At 51.8% G+C, this 18,575-nt stretch overlaps 1 protein-coding gene across 2 annotated transcripts in view; it reads left to right on the forward strand.

Annotated features, from left to right (window-relative positions):
* Window positions 1-15,688, forward strand: part of SLC2A1 (solute carrier family 2 member 1) — a 29,083-nt gene extending 13,395 nt beyond the window's left edge. The window contains exons 1-9 of one of the 2 annotated variants that reach the window (XM_023521970.1): window positions 3,670-3,820; window positions 10,232-10,392; window positions 10,550-10,790; window positions 11,455-11,617; window positions 11,712-11,899; window positions 12,152-12,256; window positions 12,727-12,828; window positions 14,006-14,209; window positions 14,599-15,688. In XM_023521970.1, the coding sequence (XP_023377738.1) occupies window positions 3,809-3,820; window positions 10,232-10,392; window positions 10,550-10,790; window positions 11,455-11,617; window positions 11,712-11,899; window positions 12,152-12,256; window positions 12,727-12,828; window positions 14,006-14,209; window positions 14,599-14,799 (1,377 nt within the window). In that variant the 5' untranslated portion in view covers window positions 3,670-3,808 and the 3' untranslated portion in view covers window positions 14,800-15,688. Of the gene's footprint in view, window positions 1-3,669; window positions 3,821-10,231; window positions 10,393-10,549; window positions 10,791-11,454; window positions 11,618-11,711; window positions 11,900-12,151; window positions 12,257-12,726; window positions 12,829-14,005; window positions 14,210-14,598 lie in introns of those variants that run through there. The other variant, XM_011377914.2, reaches the window with a different exon arrangement.
* Window positions 15,689-18,575: the final 2,887 nt, after the last annotated feature.

The following is an 18,575-nucleotide window of genomic DNA, read 5'->3' on the forward strand; positions in this document are numbered from 1 at the left end:
CTTGCCAAAGTATGTCTCAGAACTGGCTCCCTTTGGGGGTTTTTACAGATGGAAAGGGAGGTTGAGTGCACGTTAGGGTTCCCTAGACACTCCTAGATTTTGTTCCAGTTGGTCTGGACTGCTGTTTGAGCATCAAAATTTTAAAGCTCCCCTACTTATTCTAACGTGCGGCCAAAGCTGAGAACTACTGGATTAAGTGATGTTCTGACTGCAATCACATAGTGAGTTACTGACAGATATAGGACTCTAAGATCAGGATAGAGGAGGTATTTTTCAGGAACAGAACAGAGTGGGGGTGAGCAGAGGGCCTGCAAAGAGGGGAATAAAATGCCCAGAGGAGAGAAAGTCTGGTGTGTGACTTGGGTGAATTGGAGTAGAGAGAAGGTTGGGGAGGCCCACAAGGTAAGCCAGAGCCTGACCAAGGGCCTTGTTGGGTAGGTTTCCTCTGCAAAATATCTAGCCACCTGCGTGGCATGGGACAATCAGAATGGGCATGTGGGCACCACCGCGTAGGTCGAGCTGGGCAATATGGACTTCAGAATGAGGATAATGAGGACCCATTAAAGAGGACAGATACGATCAGATTTGCATTTTAGGGAAATGATTCAGGCATCTGGTGTCGTAGGATGGATCTGAGAATGTGAGACTAGAGACCGGGAAACTGGTGAGAAGGCTGCTATGGTGGTAGAAAAACAAACACTGAGTAGGGAGGATGGGCAGGATTTGGTCATCAGTTCATTATGAGGACAAGAGAGTAGGGTTTTTTAAATGGCTTCTAGGTTTCTGGCTTGGGCAATGTGAGATCTGGAGGGGGAGCAGGTACGGGAGGAGCTGCCGATAGGACCCTGTGGGACGTGCGAGAATTGAGGTTTGATGTGACACAGCCTGAGGTGTACAGGAAGCACTTGGATGTGGGTTCTGTTTCTTAGGCCGATAGTCAGCTGGAGAAAAGTTTGAGAGTTGGTCACGGCTATCCAAATAGGAGGAGAAGAAGACGGTCGAGAGAGAGGGTGTGGAATAGGGTCAAGCCCCAGAGCACATCCCCATTGATAGGAGGATCTGAGGCAGGAGGAGAGCTGGTACCTCTAAGCCAGGAGACGAGAACCTCACAAGACGGAAGAAGGGAAGCACCCGAGGGCAAGGGTGTTTGTTCAAGGTGTGCCGAGAGTGGTGCCTGGCCATCGTAAAAGGCACTCGTAAATGGTGGGTGGAAGAAAGAAGTGAAGCGATGCTGTCAGGAGCCACAGAGGTTGACCTGTGAGATCAGCCCTATATTTCTGAACATGAAAAGGCCCAGGGGTGACCCCGTGGTGGCAAAGGCAGACTACTGGGAGTCATGTGTAGAAACCTCCCTACAATGAGTTGAAAAGGAAGAGGAAGTCAGAAAGAGCAGAGATTCTCCGTCCAAGAGACTTGGTGTATAAGGGAGAAACGAAGAATGGTAGCTAGAAGGACTATCTGGCTAGGATTTTTTTTTTTCTTTTTAATATGAAGACTTCATTTTAAACATGTCATAAGGAATCAGCAGAGGAGGAGAGGGTGAAGCAGGGGAGGGGAGCAGTTTCTCCAGGAGGTGGAGGCTGCATCTGGCTGGAGAGACTAAGGTTCTTCTGAGGCTGCAGATGCGGACAGATCCATAGTGCCGACTGCTCTTGCCCGTTTAAAGAACTTCTCTTAGGAAACTGTGTGGGGCTGACCGGTTGGCCTGCTTTCTTGAGGAGGCTTTGCCCCACTGATGGTGAGGATGCCAGCACTGCTCTTAATCGCCAGGAGAGCCAGAAGCTTGGTCTTCTCCATAAAACAGGCCCCAAAGGGCTTCCTCTTGGAAGTGGTTAATTAATCATGTTATCTTAAATGTTTACAAAGTAGTTCTCCATAAATTTTCTCCTCACAGCAGCTTCACAAGGTAGATGAAGGAAGAAACCAAGGCTGGGTCAGGTCACCTGGACAGTGAGAGGCTGAACTGAGGTGCACACCAGGCCTCACAACTCCTTGACCACCCTTCCCCTGCCCCACATCATTTGAGTGATGACAGCATCTCTGTGACTCCTCCCTGCCAGACCTTCTGTCTCCCTGGGGGAGGAGAGAGAAGGCGGAGAAGGAAGGAGGCAGGAGGTGGAGGTGGAGGTAGAGGAGGAAAGGCCAGCCAGATAAATGAACAAGGGCATCCTGACCACCGTACTTGGGGTCTCCCCTCTAATCAGAAACAGGTGAAAGGTGGGGACGACTGTGGAGGAATGGTGGGGCAGCTGCCAGGGTGTCAAGAAGGCCAGGTAGGCAGCACGGAGGGCCCAGCGGAGCTTGTGAACAGCATTGATAGGCGTATTTGTGGGCACCTGTCCAAAGCTCACTTCGGAAACCAGCCTCTGAGGACCAAAGCCAGAGATCTGAGTGGCCAGAATTGATAGCACACACAGTGAAATCTAGCGGCGTTTCCTGGGGCATGCACTCAGGCACTCCATCTGTTTACTCTTGCACTTTATAAACACTTCTCACAGCCTGGCCATAGTTCTTCTAACCAGGAGCAAATTAGAAGTGATAAATTTCACATGGAAGAGGGGAGAAAACGACACAGGAGGAAAAGAATGGCTCAGAGCCAACTGGGCACAGCGATTTAGTTCTGCCAACACTTTCATTTAACAAGGACTGTGCCAGGTAGTGTCCTAAACAGTGGGGAGGGACAAAGCTGTGAGTACAACAGGCACATCCTGGTCCTCTGCCGGCTGCCTAACACATGGTGTGAGCTGGGCCCTGTCCCTGCCTTCCAAAGACTCAACCACCCAGAGGCATAGGGAGACCCCTTGGAAAAGCCAGAGTATAATTAATGAAGGGCTTCAAGGTACTAGGGGAGCAAAGAGGAAGGAATGACTGATGCTGGGTGGGGGTGATGGGAGAGACAAGAAGGGTTTTAAGAAGTCGGCAGCTGCTCTAACCTTGAAGGGTGAGTCAGCCCTACGGGGAAGGAGGCAGGTGTCCAGGCAATGGGGTCCGCTTGTGCAGAGATGTGGTGGCTTGAAGGAGCCACTGACAGAATTGCTAACTGCAGGCGCTGAACACACCGACTGCCCGTGTCTGTTTAGAAGAATTTCTCTTAGGAAACTGTGTGGGTCTGATCGGTTTGCCCGCTTTCCAAGGAGGCTTTGCCCCACTAATAGTAAGGATGCCAGCACTGCTCTTAATTACCAGAAGCTTGGTCTCCTCCATAAACAGGCCCCAAAGGACTTCCTCCTGGAAGTGGTTAATTAATCATAATATCATCTTAAATGTTTACAAAGTAGTTCTCCATAAATTATCTCCTCACAGCAGAAGGTAGATGGAGCTGAGGTTATGAAGGAAGAAACCAAGGCTGGGTCAGGTCACCTGGACAGTGAGAGGCTGAACTGAGGTGCACACCAGGCCTCACACCTCCTTGACCACCCTTCCCCTGCCCCACATCATGTGAGTGATGACAGCATTCCTGTGACTCCTCCCTGCCAGGCCTTCTGTCTCCCTGGGGGAGGAGGGAGAAGGCGGAGAAGGGAGGAGGCGAGACCAGCCAGAGAGCAAATAAACGAACAAGGGCATCCTGATCACCATACTGGAGAGAACCGCCTCTCCCCTCCACATGTGACTGAGTTGCCAGCTAAAGGCCATTTAGAAACCATGAGTTCCTGGCCAAGCGACAGTGTCAGGCATGTCTGAGAATGAGGCATCCTCAGAAAGCAGACGGTTGAGGCTGGAAGGGGCCTGATGGTCCGCTGGCTCACCTTCCTTGTGTGACAAAGGAGGAACCTGATCTGGAGAGCCAGCGAGATCTGCCTCACCTAGGATGACCTACCTGGTGAGTGAAAGTACTGGGGACAAGATTTGCCTCCCTGCCCAAGCCCTCTGCGCCCTGCTACTCAGCTAACCCAGGCGGCCTCTCCATATCTCTGACTCTCCTCTCCTATTCTCCAATCTTCCCTAATATAAACCCAAACCCTTACAGCTTACTGTGTGTCAGACCTTAGAAATCCTAATTCAGTTGTTCTTTATAATAACCCCATTAGGTAGGTACTATAATTCCTGATTTATAAGAAACTGGGGCACAGAGATGTTAAGCAGTTAAACCAAAGACGCAGAGCTAGTAAATGGCAGATCTGGGATTTGAATCCAGGGAGTCTGGCTCCAGTCTGCATGCTTGACCACTGTAGAAGCACTGGCAGTTACACTACAGTCAGATGAGCACCAAAATCCCCTTTCACACACTACAACTCCTACCCATCTGGCCCCTCCTACTCTGACTTCCAAGCTGAGTCAAGCTCAGTCATGTACAAATATCTCAACAGTTTCCCACACACAGTTGCACAATCTCTTACACCATTACACCCTGTCAGAGCGACATCATCCCTTAAGCTCCTCAGATTCATGGCTTACTTATTAATTAGTGACAACTCTTTCTAGCCCCAGCCTGTGCATGGCCGCAGCGACACAGATGAATCGGACCATCCCCATGTTGAAATTTAGTCAAGAGGGAGCACATAGTACCTTGTAGTGGGCCTCTCAGGACACTGATGGAAATGTGGACAGGCCAGTGGGAACAGAGGAGGAGTCGGGGAAGGTACCTGGCCCCAAGAGCAGGGTTTTCTCAACACTATTGACGTTTTGGGCCAGATAGTTCTCCGGTGTTGAGGGGGCTGCCCCATGCCTTGTAGGATGTCTAGCAGCATCCCTGGCCTCTGCCTGCTAGATGCCAGTAGTGCCCCACCAGTGTGACAACCAGAAATGTCTCCAGACATTGCCAGATGTTCTCTGGGGGGGGCCACATCATTCCTATTTGGGAACCACTGCAATAGAGGAGAAAGGGTGGCTGTCAGGAAGGCTTTCCAGAGGAATGTTCGTGTATTTTCTGAAGGTCGCCAGAGAGGAGGCAAAGAAGCAGCACAAAGGAAAATGCAGAAGTGTAAGGTGCCCAGGCAGCATAGGGGTGTCGTGTGGGTGGAGGCACCTTCATCCTGAGGGTGGCGGGGAGCCAAGAAAAGGCTGTAAGCTGGGGCGGCCACAGGGAGATGAAGATCTTTCTGTCTGTAGGAGAGAACCTGAAGGCCAGGAACCAGTGAGGAAGACAGAACTAAGGCCTGACCTGAGTTTGGAGAGAAGCCAGTCAGGGCTCTTCCTGAGAAGCAGCCTGGGTGGTCCAATTGTCTGCTGTGGGATTGGGGCCCAGCTTCTAGCTCTATCAGCTGCCTGGGCCCCAGGCCCCGGTGAGAAGCCCCAAGGGAACCAACAAGCAGGGTTATCTGTCAAGCCCCACCTGCAGCATCTGATTCTGAACTACCAGCTGACCCTGGGGTGTGGTTGAGAGCTGCTATGGAGATATAAGCTCTGGGAGGAGGATAGGGGGCAGCCCCAATAGTAAGGGGAGGAGAAGGCGGGGGAACAGGAAATAGGAGTCAAGGTCAGGCTAAGGGACTAAACTGGACAAGCTGGCCCTTTCCTCCTTCAAAGTAGAGCTCAAAGCTTGGCTGGCTGTTTAACCCCTTCATCCCCACAGTACTATCTACGAGAGAACTGAGAGGGTTAAGAGGGAGCTCTGATTCTCTCTCAGGATGGTCTAGAAGACCCAGGCCTCCTGGGCTAGAGGGATATCTACAGGGAAGGATGGTGAGACCAGCCAGGGGTTCTCTTGGCAGCAATCTAGATTTCTAAATCAAAGGTTGACGGGAAGGCTAAATCCAGCCAGCAGCCTATTTTTGTATGGCCCATGAGCTAAGAATGTATTTTATTTACATTTTTTAAGGGTTGGAGGAGAAAAGGAAGAAAATAAGCAACAGAGGCCATGTGTGGTCAGTCTGCAGACCTCATGTTTTCTATTTAGCCTTTTACATAAAATGTTTACCAATCCCTGCTCTAAACTGACTTGTATGCTCCCCAATGACAGGGAACTCACTACCTATAAAGCAGCTTAATCTCATCTTCTGAAGCCTAGAAAGCTGTTCTTTCCCCTGGGCTGAAAGTGTATGACTTGGGGCTCTGCAGACCTCCTGCGTCCCATTGCTTGAGCAGCCAGGCAGAGTCTAAGGATGGAGCTTTCCTTCAAGTTCTTTCCTATGGTATAAATTCCTTAGGGTAATGCTTTGTCTCCTAGCAGTTTGAAAATGGAAAACCCTGTCCTTAACGATCCTCGGAAAGTGGCGGTTCTGTCCTTGAGAGAACAATGGTGATGGCTTATTCTGTATGCTGGGCAGCGAGTGTGCTTCATGTCATGCCAGGGTCTCACTTCACACACAACCTGGACATGGGAAGTCAGAACTTCCTCTGTAGACAGGCAGACATGTGGACCTTTATCCATAGTTGCCTGGGCGTAGGAGGTGAGTGATTCCCAAGGAGTCAGACATGATGCAAGCCTCCCTCCCCCACACCCAGGAGAACTGCTGGGATGAGGAACAGCTTTTTGCTGGAAATCATTCAGTCCAAGGGATCTCGGCTGCCCATAGCTGAACTGCTTCTCCATGCTGACCCCTACAGTGTCAACAAGTGGGCCACTACCCTCTAGTTCAATGAGGGGACAACTGAACAGATTTCTAGTAGCCCCTCAACTCCTGACAATCCCCCCTCAAACTGACAGGACCCTCCCTTTCTCCCCAGAATGTATGTATTCCCACAAACCCTTGTGAATGTCGGGAATGGGCTGGGAAGGGAGCAGAGACACAGAGGGGCGGCTGAGCCTATGCATTTGATGAGCAGGGCTCTGACTGCCATGTTGAGGAGTAATTAATTGTGGGAAGTGGAATCTGGCTTCAGGGGATGGGAAGAGCGAGGATGGGAGCAGAATTCAGGTGAGATCCAGGGCAAGTGCTCCATGGACGAAGAGTAGGACAAATCAGGAGGCAGAAACAATCGGACCTGGTGACTGATTAGATTGAGGGTGTGGCAGAATCAAGGGTGTCTCCCAGGCTTGTGAGGAGCATGTGAGGTAGGAGTGTTCAGAAGAGGCACTGTGCCCGACCTCACCCCTCAAATGTGAGCCAGGCCGAGGAGGTTGCCAGTAACCTCGTTGTGGAGATTGAGTCTGTGAGATTCTGTTAGAGGAGTAGTAAGTAGGCTCTTTTTCCCTTAGGGGCATCCAGCCACTGCTAGGGTGGATGCTAAGGGTACCCTGTAACTGGGTGGAAGTGGTGATCCCAGAACCTCTCACTGTGTGGAGTTTTTCTGATTCTCCAGGGATACCCCTGCCTTTCCTGAGCCAAAGGTCAACTTTGAGCCCCACATGCAGCATGGACCCCCAGGGGCAAGGGGACACAGGAGAGGGAATGGAAAATTGGGCATAGCTTCTTCCCAGAAATCTCAAGCATCAGATCAAAAGGCAGGAATCCACAGCACAGCGTCAGCTCGGCCAAGAAGTGCTGCTGGGTGGAGAGGGTGATTAGTAGAGAAGATGAGCCTTGGGCCAAGGTAAAGGGAATTGGCTGCTCACCCTTTCTCAACCCCATACAGTGGTCTGAGTAGCAGAGGGGCTCATGAGCCATAGAGGAGCCAGCCCTGGACAAGGTTTGGTCTCTCTGATTTGTTACCACAAGCAGGAGACTTAACTGGGGGCTCTGGTAACACCTCACTTACACATGGTCCTCACAGTCTCTAGCCAGTCCCAAGAAGAGGTTTAAAGACCTAAACTGCCAAAACCGAAACCCCAGCCTACATCCTTAAGCTCATTTAGGTAGTAAGCCCTTTACTCAGCAGTTACCTATTGACTCTTTCTTTGCACACACTTCAAACAAGTTCTATTAGCTGACTTCTTGGCAAAAAGAAAAAAAATGATATATAGTGTTCTATGGACAAGCATCTGAACCACAGGAAGACTATGAGAACTGCAGAATGCAAAAATTAAAAGCCATCTTGGCAAACACTTCTCCTTGACCCTCTAGAGAGCCTCATGGACATCGCAGTGCCCTGGAGCCCTGCTTATAGGTCCGGTTGCTAAGGGCAGCAAAGTGAGAGTGACAGGAGGGGGCCTCAAAAGGGTGAGCGGCATTTATCTGGACAGTTCCGTTATCCAGGACAGCTTGTTCTCCTCAGACCCTGATAAATGGAGCATCACTATCCCCAAGCAGTCCTCCCCTGGGAATGGTTTTGTCCCTTGAAGAGCACAATGTGTGTTGTGTTGTGTTGTGTTGTTGAAAGCTACCTTCTCTCTGCCCCCAGCAGAAGCAGGGGTTTCCAGAAGGAGAGCCTAAGGCCCTTTCTTCATTAACTCTACCCTTCACTCACCAGGTGTCCCTGGCACCAGCTCTGGGACAGGCCCTGATATGAATCCACTGAGGTCCCTGTCCACAGGGAGGAAAGAATCCTGGGATCCTTTGAGCTGGATCTCAAAAGGTTTCAGCATGGTAAAGCAGGGTGGGCCCTCCAGGCAGAGTAACCATGGAGGCTGGGGAAATGGTCTGGAGGGCGAAGATAGAGATGTTGGTAGGTAGGCGGGAGGTTGGACTGCTATCTGGCAGGAGCCTTGATTTTGAATTATGGGATATAGGCTTGGTTCGACTTTGTCAGTGGTCTGCACTGCTTTTGGGTCAGTATGGGAATGTGGTAGGGTCCCTGGGCTCAGTGATGGTGCCAGGTACCATGTAAGCACCATAAAGATGTTTCAATAATTCCCCACAGCACTGCAAAGTAGATATTCCTAATGTTATCATTTGAGATGAGATCATTTGCCCTGGATCACACTGGAGAAAAGTGGTAGTGCTGGGATCTGAACTTGGTTATGTTCAGGTTCCTAACCCCCCCTGCATTCTCTGGCTTCCCTAGGACAAACAAGTAGGTCATTAGGGCCGCCTCTCCTCTCCGCCCTCCTCCCCATGTCCACCTATCCTAACCTCCTAGAGCCCAGCCTCTGTCAGGTGTCTCCAGACCTAAGACAGATCATGGCAGCAGGGCAGGAAAAAGACAGTGGGCAAGGACCCACTGTAACTGTGGAGCCCGGCCCAGCATACTAAATGGGCATACCTGGGCCTAAGTTTCCCCTTTGGCAGTTGTGGCTAGCCACACCTCCTTGTGCTAGAAGGAAGGCGCTTGGGAGGGTTAGGGAGAGCCAAGAGTGGTCCCGATGAAGGTTGTATAAGCAATGCATGCTGTTGTGTATACATGAACTTGCAGCATGATTATGGGGGAGGAGTGCTGGGATGGGTTGGGTTCCCATAGAATTGAGCTTGAGCTATAAGTGGGGAGGGGGAGGGAGGGGCACACAGGTTTGTGATTGGCTGAAGCCAGGAATGTTCAGATGATGTGAGCATGTGTGTGTAATGGTGTGTGTGCACAAGAAGCTCTTTCTGGGTACATTGGGCCTGTGCCCAGCTGCACACGTGGCTGGGTGGATCTGGCCAGTCTCGTGGCACTAGTATGTGTCTGCGTTGCCTGAGAGTAGAGTGAGTGTGCTCAGGCAGAACCTGTACTGCCCGCCTGTCACATTCCTGGGATCCGGCCAGGCCCTCCCCTGGGTAAGGGCAGGGCTGCTGGGCAGGCTTGTGCTAGGACAGGTGGCTCCAGTTCCTAGAACTGCTTCCTCATCCTAGCCTTCCCTGTACCTTCCAGCTGGGCACCTGGGAGAGGGGAAGAGGTCACAGATCCTTCAAGGTGGAACTTTCAGCCGAGCCACGAGGAGCTGGGCCTGGGGGACAGAGAGTGGCAGTATGAGTCTCATGAGCGTGGCTTGTGTGCAAGTTGGTCACACTAGGCCCTGAGTACAGATTCAGTAAGCCTGCCCTGCCCTTCCTCTGAGGGCCACCAGGGAATGGCAAAACCTGTCTGTCCAGCTGTATTTCCTTCCCAGCAGGGGGATTGGGGAGCGGGCTTGGGTGGCAGGAGCTGGGGCCTTAGGCCCCCTGAGAAAAGGGGCAAGTGGGAAGGAGCACTTTCTCTCTGAACCTCTCTGCTCTATGCCTGAACTTCCACCACTGGCCATTTGCCATTGTCCCCAGCAAGTCCTGTTGAGCATGCAAAACCACAGAGCCCTGGAAACCATACCTAGGGGAAGTATGAGAGCTGGAGATGGAGCCCAGCCCTTGTTTCTCACCTGGGAAAACTAGCCCTGCAAAAGGGGAGGGACTTGGCTTAAGAACATGCAGTGAATTTGGAGCCGGGCCAGGGGCTGGTCCCTCTGCAGCACGCTGTGGTAAAAGGGCCCTCTTTGAGGGGCGAGTACCAGGGAAAAAGAACAACTGGGTCCTGGCCTTGCCCACCAGGGCAAGGGAGAAACAGGCTGTTTCTCCCCCTTCAGGTGATTGAGGAGTTCTACAACCAGACATGGATCCACCGCTATGCAGAGAGCATCTCACCCACTACGCTCACCACACTCTGGTCCCTCTCCGTGGCCATCTTCTCTGTGGGGGGCATGATTGGCTCCTTCTCGGTGGGCCTTTTTGTTAACCGCTTTGGCCGGTGAGCAGATGGGTCCTAGCCCTGCCCAAGGAGTCCCAGAAGGGTGTGGAGGGTGGGGGAGGATTCCCTGCCTGTTCGAGGCTATTCCCTATGACCCAGTCCCTGGGGAGTCCGGGAGGGATCAAGGGACCCCCCTGACCTGTGACCCCACCCCCAGGCGGAACTCGATGCTGATGATAAACCTGCTGGCCTTCATGTCTGCTGTGCTCATGGGCTTCTCGAAACTGGGCAAGTCCTTTGAGATGCTGATCCTGGGCCGCTTCATCATCGGTGTGTACTGCGGCCTGACCACAGGCTTCGTGCCCATGTATGTCGGGGAGGTGTCCCCGACAGCCCTTAGAGGGGCGCTGGGCACCCTGCACCAGCTGGGCATCGTCATCGGCATCCTCATTGCCCAGGTGAGTGGGGCAGGGGCTGCTCACCCATCACGGCTCCCACCGACAGCTTCAGGGGCTCTTGCGGGTGTGTCCAGACAGCACCTGATTAGACCTTTCACCCAGCCTTCCACAGCCTTGCAGAGAAGGGTAGCTTTATGGGACACAGCCGAGCACAGGTTCCAGAGAACACTCCACCACTCACAGTTCCCACATGGGCCTCCCTGATGAGAGAGCAAGTCCAGATGACTTGACTGTTCTCATCCCAACCAATTAGACTTTCTCACCTGGGGATCCAACTGCAGGGGAGCCCACTGGTTGCTCACCATGCCAGGCTCTCTCATGCCTCCAGGCCTTTGTGCCTTTACTTACACTACCCTCTCTCCAGGAAGCTTTCCCTTTCTCATCCCTAAAAGCATCCTACGGAAGAGTAGCAGCCCCCATACTCTGTCATTTGTCCTGTCTTCCCACTAATGCCAGGAGGTAGGACCTACTTTCTCCATATGACAAATGAGGGGTCTGAGGTTCAGAGAAGTTAAGCCTCAAGTTAGTGGCAGAGCCTCAGAACTGGAGCCCTTTCTCTAAAGCAGCAGCGGACACAAAGTCGGCAAAGGCCACCGAGCGAAGTGGGGCTGGGAGTGGTTGCCAGGGTGTTCACAGCTGCTTCCTCTGTCCCTGCTTCCCCCAGGTGTTTGGCCTGGACTCTCTCATGGGCAACAAGGAGCTGTGGCCCCTGCTGCTGAGCATCATCTTCATCCCGGCCATGCTGCAGTGCATCCTGCTGCCCTTCTGCCCTGAGAGCCCCCGCTTCCTGCTCATCAACCGCAACGAGGAGAACCGGGCCAAGAGTGGTACGGGCAGGGCCCTGCCCTCCTCCCCACCCTCTATCCCTGGACTTCTTCCCACTCTGAGCTACCCCCACCTTCTCTCTTGTTCCCCTCGCAGTGCTGAAGAAGCTGAGAGGGACGGCGGATGTGACCCGAGACCTTCAGGAGATGAAGGAGGAGAGTCGTCAGATGATGCGGGAGAAGAAAGTCACCATCCTGGAGCTGTTCCGCTCGCCCGCCTACCGCCAGCCCATCCTCATCGCTGTGGTGTTGCAGCTGTCCCAGCAGCTGTCAGGCATCAATGCTGTGAGTGCCCCTCACCCACACTTCCTGTGCCTCCAGCCAAACCCTATAGTCAAGTGCGTGCTGTGAACAGAGCCTGAACTTAAGACAACAAACAAGCCCCTGACAAAAGAGCAGCTTTCATTTATAACTAAACCCATAAGGGCCCTGGTGTAGTGTCTCTTTCATTCTTTACTCAGTCTCCCCTACCCACCAGGACAGGCAGGGGAAGGGCCACAGTGCCAGTCAGGCCTCAACGATTTCTCTGTCCTGTAGGTTTTCTATTATTCCACAAGCATCTTTGAGAAGGCGGGGGTGCAACAGCCTGTGTATGCCACCATCGGTTCCGGGATCGTCAACACAGCCTTCACGGTCGTATCGGTGAGTCTCTGTGTCCTTGCCCGCCACCAGTCAGCAGCCAGGGTCCAGCTCAGGGCCTCAAGGCCTCATGACTGAATGGCAGCATTTACCAGGAGCCAGGCATGTGTCATGTGCTCCCTGAGTGCTATCTCATTTCATTCTCAACAACGTGTCAAGTTCATTATTCATATCAAACAGCTGATGACACTGATGCTCAGGGAAGTGTGATGGCTCGCCCAAGGTCACAGCCAGGATGCTCAGCTGTCTGGCTCTCTGAGGCCAGCTCTTCCCCACTGTACGGCTGTAGGGCTATAAGGCCAGCTCTCTTTCCCTCACTCCCTATGTGGCCCCAGAAAGGAGGTGGTGCTATCTTCCCCCTTGGTCTCTGCAGTACCAGGTGGTTTTCCCAGCTCTTGGGTCTAGCCTCTGGGTGGTGGTGATGGTGTGGGGGTTCAAGGTGAGGGTGGCACTCACATTTTCTCTGCTCACAGCTCTTTGTGGTGGAACGAGCTGGCCGGCGGACCCTGCACCTCATTGGCCTGGCTGGCATGGGAGGCTGTGCCGTGCTCATGACCATTGCGCTGGCACTGCTGGTAAGTTGCCACACTCTGGGGGCGAGGTGACAAGAGTGGGTACAAAGCTCACATGAGCTTCAGATCCCAAAGTGTCTGTCACAGCCCCAGCCTGGCCAGCAGCAACCAGAGGCCAGGGTACCACTCTCCCTAGTTGTACACACCCCCCATCCCAGGCTTGGGCCTGACTTTTGGCTCCTTAGATTGTCTCCTTCCGCCCACTCATATCCTGTCTTGAACGAGCTCCTCCCTGCTTGGCATTTTCTCATTGTAGCACCTCCGGCCCCAGACCCCAAGTTTCCTCTCCCCAGGAGTTGCTTTGCCCAATTTTAACCTTATCAAAGTCTTCATCTGTAGCTTCAGTTCTTCTTCAGAACATCCCTAGAGAGCATTGCCCTCTTCACCACAGAGGCGTAGAAACATGCCTCATCTTACTCCTCACAACTTGAACGCGTAGTTCCGTCAGTAGTCCTATTTCACAGGTGAGGAAACTAGTCCCAGTAAGGTTAGTAATGCAGCTGATAAAGTTTGAAACCAGGCATCATCTTCAGGTCTCCTGGCCCCACGGGCATGACAGTAACCTCTGTGATAACCTTGTGCCAGGCACTTTCACATGCACGAGCACTCATTTGTCTGTGCAAGGAAAGCACCAGAACCCTCCTTTTACAGCTGAGCCAAGAATTAGAAAGTCCCGTGATTGCTGAGAGGTCCGGCACGCAGCACGTGATGAGCAGCAGATCAGGGATCTGAGCCATAGCCCATAACTTTTCTACTGTGGCCTCCTCAAGGGGAATGATTATATATAAAACCACACACCTGGGGCTTACCCTGTGCTAACCCTGAGTTGGGCGCCTTACAAGACTTCTAACACCCACCCCCAGAAATTTTCTTCCACAGGCAGACTGGTCCATAGCAAGAGCCAGGGGCCCACAGGGACCTCTTCTTAGCACCTCCCACATGTACACCACATGACCATTCCTAGAGGGTAGACTGCAGATCACAACCACCATGCAGGACATAAGGAAACCGAGACCCAAGGCAGGGTATCTAAGCCACATGGCAAATCCAAGATCAGCCCAGGCCTCCTGCCATCCAGCCCAGAGCTCGTAGCTCTGCTGTGGACTGCCTCTGCAGTTTTTCTCTGAGGCTCCATCACAGCCCAGTCTAACTTTTCTCCCCTCTCTTTTGTCCTCAACAGGATCAGCTGCCCCAGATGTCCTATCTGAGCATCGTAGCCATCTTTGGCTTTGTGGCCTTCTTTGAAGTGGGTCCTGGCCCCATCCCGTGGTTTATTGTGGCTGAACTCTTTAGCCAAGGTCCTCGCCCTGCTGCCATTGCTGTTGCTGGCTTCTCCAACTGGACCTCAAATTTCATTGTGGGCATGTGCTTCCAGTATGTGGAGGTAAGACCCCACATTATTTTCACATGCACCATTTCTTGCCTGAGAAGTGCTCTCCCAGCTGTTCCTAGTAGAATCATGCTGAGGAGGAATAAGACTCAGAAGCCCAGGTTAAACAGCTAGGAACCTTGACCTTAACCCCAGGGTTCTTTACTTGGCTCAGAGTAAATTCAAATTGTCTTCATTCTGCTTTGCAGTGGAAACCTGTTACCTGGATAATATTACAAGCCAGGTGCAGGTAGACTCTCATTTAATCATCCTAGCACTCCTGGGTTGTAGGTGGGTGTCCCCTTTTTCAGATCAGAAGCTTAGGAGTAAAGTGACTTATCTAAGATCCTGAAGCCAGAATATAGGGTCAGGACTCCAACCAAGTGGGTCTGTGTGTCTTTCAGCAACTGTGTGGTCCCTATGTCTTCATCATCTTCACCGTGCTCCTGGTTCTATTCTTCATCTTCACCTACTTCAAAGTTCCCGAGACCAAAGGCCGGACCTTCGATGAGATTGCTTCCGGTTTCCGGCAGGGGGGAGCCAGCCAAAGTGACAAGACACCTGAGGAGCTGTTCCACCCCCTGGGGGCTGATTCTCAAGTGTGAGGCACCCCACATCACCAGCCCGGCTTGTTCCCAGCAGCCCCAAGGATCTCGGAGTATAGGCAGCTGGACAAGGCTTCCAAATTGACAGATTTCAGTGGAGCCGGGCCTGGGGCTCCTTTCTTCAGCCAGCAATGATGTCCAGAAAAATATTCAGGACTTTAACAGCTCCAGGATTTTAACAAAAGCAAGACTGTTGCTCAGATCTATTCGGACAAGCAACAGATTTTATAATTTTTTTTATTACTGATTTTGTTATTATTTTTGTATCAGCCAGAATCTCCTATATCCACACTCCAGGCTTCACCCTGAATGGCTCAGTGCCTGAGGGTGGGGACCAAATCCTGCCTAGACACACTTGCCTTCTTTGCCAAGCTAATCTGTAGGGCTGGACCTATGAGCAAAGACACACTAATCGAACTACAAACTACGAGGCTTCTACCCCTAGAGGGGATGTGGCCACTCATTTCTGCAGGCCTGGATCTCCCCACCATAGGAGTCAGGCTCCATTAGGATTCGCCCATTCCCATCTCTTCCTACCCAACCACTCAAATTAACCTTTCCTTGCCTGAGACCCGTTGGGAGCACTGGAGTGCAGGGAGGAGAGAGGAAGGGTCAGAATGGGCTGCCAGGTTCTAGTCTCCTTTGCACTGAGGGCCAGATGATCACCATGAGTGGAGGGCCGTGGGAGGCTGAAAACTTACTACGCAAGAACACATGGACACTCCTGCCCTGCTGTGTATAGATGGAAGATATTTATATATTTTTTTGGTTGTCAATATTAAATACAGACACTAAGTTATAGTATATCTGGACAAACCAACTTGTAAATATACCACCTTACTCCCTCTGTAAGTTACCTAAACAGATATAAATGGCTGGTTTTTAGAAACATGGTCTTGAAACACTTGTGGGTTAAGGGTAGGGAGATTTGGATGGAGTAGAAGAGAAGCAAGCAGTCACAACTGCTATAGTGGCTTTAGACTTTTTGTCTGTCAAGTCCCTTCCAAGCATTTCTGATCAACATCCTCTATTGCTCAAGAATCTGTATGATCCCTGTTACCCAGAGAAAATCTGAATATCTTGGCATTCAAGGCATTCTCATTTTCTGTCACATATGATATAGCTGGCACTCAAAAAATGATAGCTATGTGCTAACCTTGATGCTCAAGCCTTGGTATGTATTATCTTGAATGTGAGGTAGGTACTATATCTTCATTTGACAGGCTCAAAGAGGTTAGTTAGTGCCTGAAGCATCAAGGCAAATATGCTAAAACCATGCTTTTAGTAATTATACTACACAACTCCTACTCCATTACCCCCACTCCACACAAACAAAATGAACCACTTTTACTGCATGGATCCAGTGAGCTCTCAAGCTGCCTTCTCCCATTAATTTCATTTGGAAATACCTCCTCTGGTTCCAACTTATATATCCTTTCTAAAGACTTTCAACTTTTGACATCCCTTTCTCATCCCTGAATTTCAAGAGCACTTCCTCTGGCCCTTTCCTGTGGCACTATACCCTTCCACCCTTTATCACAAGTCCATATTTCTCCAGCTAGTCTCGATTTAATGAGAAGTCTATTTGGTTCATCTGGGTCTTCGGCACTAAATGCAGGGCTTGGCATACAGCAGGCACTCAAATATTTGATGAAATAAAGCACCCGGGATATTCCTAGAGGCGCAGCTGGCAAGTTGCCTGTTGTAGCCTTCAAAACTGCACACAGGCAAAACAAATCTTGGCATGAAAAGGGGTTTAAGGAGAGGGTGAAAAAAGAAAACGGGTACCTAGTGATTGGAAGTGCCTATGTGCTGTGTGCAGTATTAGGTAAAAAGAACCTGAAGAATTAGCCATCCCCATCTTGCAACAGAGGTGTGAGGTTCAGAGAAGGGTTATGCCTTGCCTAAACCTGGGGGGAGGGCAGTTAAACTGATAAAGGACTTGGGCCAGAAGAGAGGTTAAGTAAAATGGAGGAGGCCTTATCACGTGCCCCCAAACGCTGTTGAGAGGAGTCTGTTTCACATGGGTGGGGGGGGAGGGGACGGTGAATGCAAAGGGGACAGTCAGGGATCCAGGCCGCCTGGGTTGCAGTCGGGGCTCTTAAAATCCTATGGTGGCATTCTGGCGGCTGTTACCAAAGGACAGAAAGCAAACAGACATGGAATGGGACGGTGCGCTAGAGGACAGAGCTAAAGGATGCAAAGCAGATGGGGCTGAGCCGGTGCCGCTCAGTGGCACCCACGCGCCCGAGGCCCCAAAGCGGGGCAAAGCCCGGCAACGCCCCAGCCTCGCCCCGCCCCGAGTGAGTTCCAAATCCGGGTCTGAAATGGCCCAAGAACGCACACTTCGCATCCCTCCCAACACCGGGTTTGCACCAACGCGGGCGCCGAGCGAAGTGCGCGCAGGCGCCAGGAGTCCGGGCCGGACCCGACCCAGCCGTGGCCCACAATGCTCCGGGCAGCACAGCTTCCGGTCCCTTGACGCCTTTTCTCTAGGGATCGCAGTCCACCGCAGGTATAGATTTAGGGCCAGGACGATCGTTCGTCCTCCCCAGACCCGAAGAGCTGTGCTCCAGGCCCCGCTTAGCTGTCGCGCGCCTACACCGTTAGCTTCGTTTTGTCGCCTCGCATGAGGGGCGGAGCCATGCGGTGTTCCACCAATCAGAGCCTCGCCGTTGGGCGGGTGCGGGGCGCGGCCCAGGCCCCGCGCCCATCACAGCCTGGCGCTCCCAGCGGCGGTCCAGGAACCTCGCTTGGGCACGCTGTGCACGTCGGCCTTCTGGGAGGTTCGTTGGCTCCGGGAGCGAGCGGTTGGTGGCTAGTTTAGCGCCGGCATCCTGGGGAATGTAGCTCACTGGGATACCTGTCGCCCATTAGGTGACGTCTACGGTTTCTGACGGAAAGGGGTAAATAGGTAATGGGGCAGCACCCAGTGTTAAGTTCACTGACAATGTTGGGAGATCCTTTATCTGATATCCTGGGCTCAGAAGTCTCTCCCTGGAAATCTCCTGGATCAGGTTTTCCCGCTGGACTCCATAGCGTCCTGTATTTCCTCCATCTGAACGCTCTCCGCACTGTACAGGAGTTGACTGTCCTTCAGCCAGACTGAGGCGGCAACCGCAAAGTCATTCCTTTGTCCCCGGTTCCCACCACAGACTGGTCTGGATTGTTGAATTAATGAACTAGAATTTAAACTCAGTGTAGTTCCATAATCTGAGTCCTTCTGGTGTTGTTTTAGGCAGAAAATCTAACAGTTTCTGAATGTGTATTTTCTAACAGAGAAAGAATACTTATTCTCTTGTGTCACAACTACATTTTAACTCCCCCTTTCTCACTATGCTTTTTTTTTTTTTTTTTTTTTTCTCTTAATTCTCCTAGAAATATGACCCCTTCCGTCTATCGCAGTTGCTACTTGCTCTAGTGCGGACGACTCCTCTCTCCTGGGATGACTGAAGGGCCTCCTCACTATTCTCTTTGCTTCCTGTCTCTTACCCTTCCTTCTTCACACTGCAATCTTGGTGATCTTTCTAAAATGCAAATGTAGTCATGTCTCTCTCCTTCGTAAAAACCTTCCCTGGGTCCCCAGTTCCCTCAGGATAATGTCCAGATTCCTTAACCTGGAAATCCAAGGCCATTCACAACCAATTTCTAGCTCTCAGATACAGCCTCACCTCTCACCACTGCCCCTGCCTCCCATCCTCCAAGCATTGAGCACTCTGTCCCCTGACCTCCACATACTGCTTTCCCTATGGACCTTTGGGGTTCCCTCCACACAG

Source organism: Pteropus vampyrus, unplaced genomic scaffold, assembly GCF_000151845.1.
Source record: "Pteropus vampyrus isolate Shadow unplaced genomic scaffold, Pvam_2.0 Scaffold326, whole genome shotgun sequence".
Taxonomy (NCBI): Eukaryota; Metazoa; Chordata; class Mammalia; order Chiroptera; family Pteropodidae; genus Pteropus; species Pteropus vampyrus.